The 5,852-nt window shown below is 40.7% G+C and overlaps 1 protein-coding gene across 1 annotated transcript; it reads left to right on the top strand.

Annotated features, from left to right (window-relative positions):
- Positions 1 to 462: 462 nt before the first annotated feature.
- LOC134442481 (Fanconi anemia group I protein-like) lies at positions 463 to 2,992 on the top strand (the record flags this gene model as incomplete). Its single annotated transcript, XM_063192632.1, has 3 exons — positions 463 to 643; positions 2,284 to 2,371; positions 2,862 to 2,992. Coding segments are annotated over 3 exons (400 nt in total), but the record flags the coding sequence as incomplete, so codon positions are not given.
- Between the last annotated feature and the right edge of the window lie 2,860 nt (positions 2,993 to 5,852).

Below are 5,852 nucleotides of genomic sequence, written 5' to 3'. Positions count from 1 at the left end.
ATTTATATTATATTATACTGCAGGCCTTCAGGAATAGGTCAGGGGGCGTAGATCTATATGGTATTACAGGTCAGAAAGATAGCATGCAGTAGGCAGGTCAAGAACATGTTTTTTCTATATATATCATAGTCTGCCCCAAAGTTCATACTTGTTTACACAGTGGTGCCATTTTGTGTGGATGTGTTGTCAAGCATCTTGACATGTAAGCTTGAGCCCTTTGTTTACACCAGAGTGGGTTTGGCTGAGACCTGTGTGTGTGTGTGTGTGTGTGTGTGTGTGTGTGTGTGTGTGTGTGTGTGTGTGTGTGTGTGTGTGTGTGTGTGTGTGTGTGTGTGTGTGTGTGTGTGTGTGTGTGTGTGTGTCTCTCACCAGGGTGTCCGGCTGAGACCATAACGTGTTTGTGTGTCTCACCAGTGTGTTTGGCTAGGAACATAACGTGTGTATGTGTGTGTGTGTCACCAGTGTGTTCGGTTGGGACCATGTGACCCAGGGCTTGGTCCAATTGGGCTTCATCCTGATGGACGCCTTTGGGCCAAAGGCGGGGCCATTTGGACGGGTAGCAGACGGAGGCAGCTCATTGGCTAAGAGCCCCACACAGCTGGCCTGTCAACTCGGCGGACAGATACTCCTGGAGGGGTTTAAGGTGACATTAATGATCATTGAAAGGTGCACTGTTTAATATTTTTTAGCAGTTCCTTCATGAATTCATGGTGCCTCATTCACAAATGTAACCTTTTTCTCAAATACCGGTACTTACAGAGTTCTGGAATACTAGATACACCACTATCAAATTCGAAGTATTCATCATGACTGGGGGTTTTGCACTTCTCATACATGAAAAGGTGGATCTTCTCCATTATTATTAGATTTTGATCTAGATCTAGTATTATATCTTGACCTGTCTGTCAGCTCAGGGGACCAGACAGATTCAGCTGGAGAGATTTAAACCAAGGTCACTTACACCATCTAGTGGAGGAGTTGGGGAATAACATCTATAATCTCTTCACAGCTGTACACACTAAACTAATGATTATTTATTATTATTAAAGAGAATAAAAAACTGCAATAAACTACAGTTGGAACTGATGGCCTCCATCAAACTTTGATTGCATATTTGTTGTAATTAAGAGAAAGTTTCCATTTTATTTTTTACATTGATCCTCAGGTACAGAGATATATTCAAGAAGAGCAAATACACGCACTAAAAGGACAATGAAAGACACTTTCCATCCTAGACACTCCATGTTTCAAAGGCTGCCTTATACAATGTAGGGCAGAGAGATTGTGCAAGAGCACAGCATCCCTCCCAAACAAGGTCCCTGAGGTCCTCTGGCAAGGACCCGCTTGTCATCCCCCGTTCCAGGCTACGGACTTTTGGTGACAGAGCCTTCTGTGTTGCTGCCCCCACCCTTTGGAACAGTCTACCTCTCCATATCCGCCAAGCCCCCACACTGGCTACGTTCAAGAAGCACCTAAAATCACATTTATTCACTGAGGCCTATGGTCCTTAACCACCCTGCCCCCAACCCCACCTCTACCCCCCTCCTCTCCTCTCTTTATTCCCCTGCCCATTCTCCTTTTGTAAATCGACCTTGGGTTACTTGAAAGGGGCTATATAAAACCAAGTTATTATTATTTATTATTGTTAAGAATTTCTTCCCTCAAGCCATCAGCTTCTTAAATTCTTAGGGCATCTTTTTTTCTTTTATTATTTTTCCAGTAGTTAGGAAATGGATCGCACTCAGTTTTTCTTCTTTCTTTTTGTTTTCTTTTTATTTTAACATTGCAGGGACTGATATGACAGACGTTTCGGCTGCACAGAGCCTTCTTCAGTGTCACAGGATTTTAAAAAAATATTTTTCCCCCTTCTCTTAAATATTATTTAATATTAATGAATATTATTATTATTATTATTATTATTATTTAATATTACTACTACAGTAGAGAGCAGTTGCAACCTTCATTTCACTGCCAATTATGAAAGCATAAGGAAGCATGTGAAATGTAAATGTAAAATCTTGAATATTGAATTTCAAAGTCGAAGTTCTTCATTTGCCATTTGTGTTTGGACTATTAGTCCAGGCACATTGGAACTCTTGTGCAGGCCCTCTGAGTCAATAAATGGAAATAGATAGAAAAAAAGAGAAAAAGACAACAGACATTCAAAAAAGTGATCCAAGCAGAATAAAAAGAAATCAAAAGAACAAAACAAGTAAGTCAAATGCCAACTGTATCTACAGTATGTTTTTAAACGTTGCTTGTGCTTTGTGTTGTGTTGTGCAGATGCATGAGCAGATCAGAGGGGAGATCCTGGAGCAGGTGCTGAACAGGCTCGTTACCAAGACGGCCTCTCCTGTCACACACTTCATTGGTGCGTTACAATATATACTATATATACTAGAATGTCTTTTTATTTGGCATTGTAACAAGTACAATGAAATTTAGCATTCCTTGTTCATTGAAGCAATACGTAATTAAAATAAAAAGCTTAGAAAGGTATTTAAGAAATCTCACACACATAGCCATGTAGTCTAATCACACACATCCACACACCCAAGTAAATATTTTATAATGTAATAGAGATTATAACTATGAGCTATTGTATAATCATCCCCTCCTTGTATTTATAATATCATCTCATGTTGGACTAGTTGTGATGAGCAAATGTGTATCCCCCCCCCCCCCCCCCCTTAATGTTGATAAATACTGATAAATGTTGATAAATAACAGTAAAGGTTTTAGTAACGTCACTTCTTGGTTTTCCTTTCAAACGGATTCTACAGCTATTCTTTTGAGTAGCGTTGTGGGTGAGAGGTTGTAACATGATGTTTATGTTGCATTTGAATGTATTCATGCTCCAGACCTGCTGTCGAGCATGGTGACGTCCGCTCCCATGGTCCTCCTGGAGTCATCGTCTAAAGTGATCGCCACCTTTGACCAGCTGTCCTTCCTGCCCCTCAGCACTGTGGAGGGACTACTCAAGGCTGTACAGGTGAGAACTACTCAAGGCTGTACAGGTGAGAACTACTCAAGGCTGTAGAGGTGAGAACTACTTAAAGGTACACTGTGCAGGAAATGGTCAAAAAAGGTACTGCAACTATGCTGCTCATTGAAACTAGGCTGCCTATTGCCAAATTTGATCTTTACATTAAAGTTTACTAAGTAATAAACACATATTTTCTAGTGTGGTCCAAGTTCAGTCATTTTTGCAGCTAAAAATGGCTATTTTTGGAAATTCAAAATGGCAGACCATGGAGAAGATCCCCCTTTTCGTGTATGAAAAGTGCAATTTTCCCAGTCATAATGAATACTTAGAATTTGATGCTGGTGCAGTGTTTCCCACAGAATTTTTGGAAGCTATGGGGGCAGCCGGGATTTATTTTGTCCGGGGGGGGGGGGGGGGGGGGGGGGGGGGGGGGTGTCCCTTCTCACACAGGCCTTTTTTTTTTGGGGGGGGGGGGGGGGGGGGGGGGGTATTTCTTGCAGCGTAAATGCAAAACGGAAACGGCAAAAACAAGTATGACATTGCCGCATGGAGAAACTGTAGGGCCTGGGCCTATATTGAGTTCAGCCATTTATTATTTTTGAGAAATAAGGCTACATAAGATTTTTTACCCATGACTTGTATATAATAGTAGTACATTGTCGTCGTTGTCAAAAAATGCAGTACCGTGAATAATTTCTGTTTACAACACAGTTTCATTCGTCCCCTCATGCAGGTCTGGTCTGGGAAACAATAATAAAACAAAATAGGAGCAGAGATAAGAATTTAAGAGCACTGTGAAATTGTTAAGGCATAGACAAAAAGGGTCTTAGAGGGTAGGCTACGCCTTTTCCCCCACACATATCTGTAGGCGTACACATTCTACATGAGGGGTGCTGGTCACAGGGCCAGTTTTTTTTTTCCAAATTCCTCCCATTAAAAGGGCTGAACAACATATTACACATTTATGTCTATATTCACATTCATTACACATTAATTTCTATATGCAGCCCGATGTCTCCTCTGCTGTGTCAATGAAGGTCTGTCACCAAACTCATTACAACTGTAAAACAAAGCCTAGGGAATGTTAGTAAACTCATCCCAACTGTCCCTTCTCTGAAGGTTTTTTATATTGCTCCCAAACCCAAGTAAACTACAACAACTTGACTAGGCTTTTGATCCCTGTCTTTCAAGCCACTGTGGTTCTCTCTATAGCAGGGGTGCCCAACCTTTTTTTAAACAAGATCTACTTTTGAAGTTGATGGTCTGCCGTGATCTACCAAGTCAAATTCAAGGATGTCAGTATGAAAATTTAAGACCACCATTTATTAATCACCATTATTATGAACCAAATGTTTTCAGTAGGCTACTATGGCCGTATCTTTTCAGTGTGTTTTTAAAGTGTGTTGAATAGCCTATCTTTACAAAGCAATGCAGCACTGATAGTATGCAGAGATAATTTCAGTCATACACAAGTCATTAAACAACTGAAAACAATTTCAAAATGATAAACATTTGGTATTATAAAAGGCACATAGGCCCTATTTCTAAAATATGATGAAGCATTATCATGCCTTCAGTGGTATAGGCTACAAATTAAAAAGGGCTCAGAAATTCACCATTTGTTATGGGTAAATAGTAGGCTACTAGAGAGAGAGAGAGAGAGAGAGAGAGAGAGAGAGAGAGAAAGAGAGAGAAAGAGAGAGAGAGAGGAGAAGAGAAGAGATTGAGAGAGAGAGAGAGAGAGAGAGAGAGAGAGAGGAATGAGAGAGCAATTGAGAGAACTCATTGGATTGGTTAACACACCCCTGTTAAGTGTGACTCTTCTTCTATGAAGGTTTTTTTTTTTTTTTTTTTTTCATTCAGCTCTCTGGGACAGTAGCAGCTAAGCACAGGCTTTCTATTGTGATTTTTGGCCGATCGTTTTGGTCCACAACCTGAAGCAAGAAACAGCACAAATTGAAGAGAATTCCATACAATGTCCAACAACTAACATTTTTTTCCCCTTACACGCCGGCACGCGATGCTAAAACGCAGTTAGCGATGATGCATGGCGTACTAGCGATTTGGAACGAAGAATCCTCCTCGCATATCGCGCGTTTCATAACGCATCGTATGCCGCACGATGTTGCTCTGCATCGCGATGTTACAGCGTGTGCACACATGAATCAACGTGTAATACCCTTAACGGTCAATCCTAATGCTTTCCCCTCATTCTGTGTCACCGTGGGACTACTTATCTAACCAATACCGAGTCTATAGGATGTATTTACTCCAGGAGGAAAATGCGAAGGAAATTCAAAATCGTAATTCAAATCGTTTTAACCAAAACCGATATCGTTAAAAAAAAAAAAAGGGAAAAAAAGTAAAAAAATAAAAATAATTTTTTTTTTTTTTTTTTTTTTTTTTTACATTTTCGTAAACTATGGCGGCCAAATTTAAACTATGGCGGGCCGCCATAGTTTCCTCAATGTATCGGAAACACTGTGGTGGTAAGTATTCATGAAAAAGGTAACATTAGTGAATGGGCAGCATGGATTCTGGAAATAAACAGCTAAAAATCTCACACAGTGTCCCTTTAAGACAACAATGGTGGCTCGCACATGGAGACATTGGAATTGCATCAAGTCAACTGCAAGCTTACCGTAGTTAACAACAATGATGTTGAGAAACACACCCCAGGCTGTACAGGTGTAGCCAGGCTGCGCCCTCCTAGTGACGCAACACCTTCGGCGGTGCTGCTTCTATCAGATCGAATCTCGATTGCAAGTCTATGATAATCAGGCAAGTACAGGTGAGAACTACTCAAGGCTGTAGAGGTGAGTAGAGTAACGTTAGTGTAAATTAATGAGGGATACTTTAAAGGGCT

This window comes from Engraulis encrasicolus, unplaced genomic scaffold (genome assembly GCF_034702125.1).
Source record: "Engraulis encrasicolus isolate BLACKSEA-1 unplaced genomic scaffold, IST_EnEncr_1.0 scaffold_1716_np1212, whole genome shotgun sequence".
NCBI classification, from domain to species: domain Eukaryota; kingdom Metazoa; phylum Chordata; class Actinopteri; order Clupeiformes; family Engraulidae; genus Engraulis; species Engraulis encrasicolus.
This window is presented reverse-complemented; position numbering and strand designations above follow the sequence as displayed.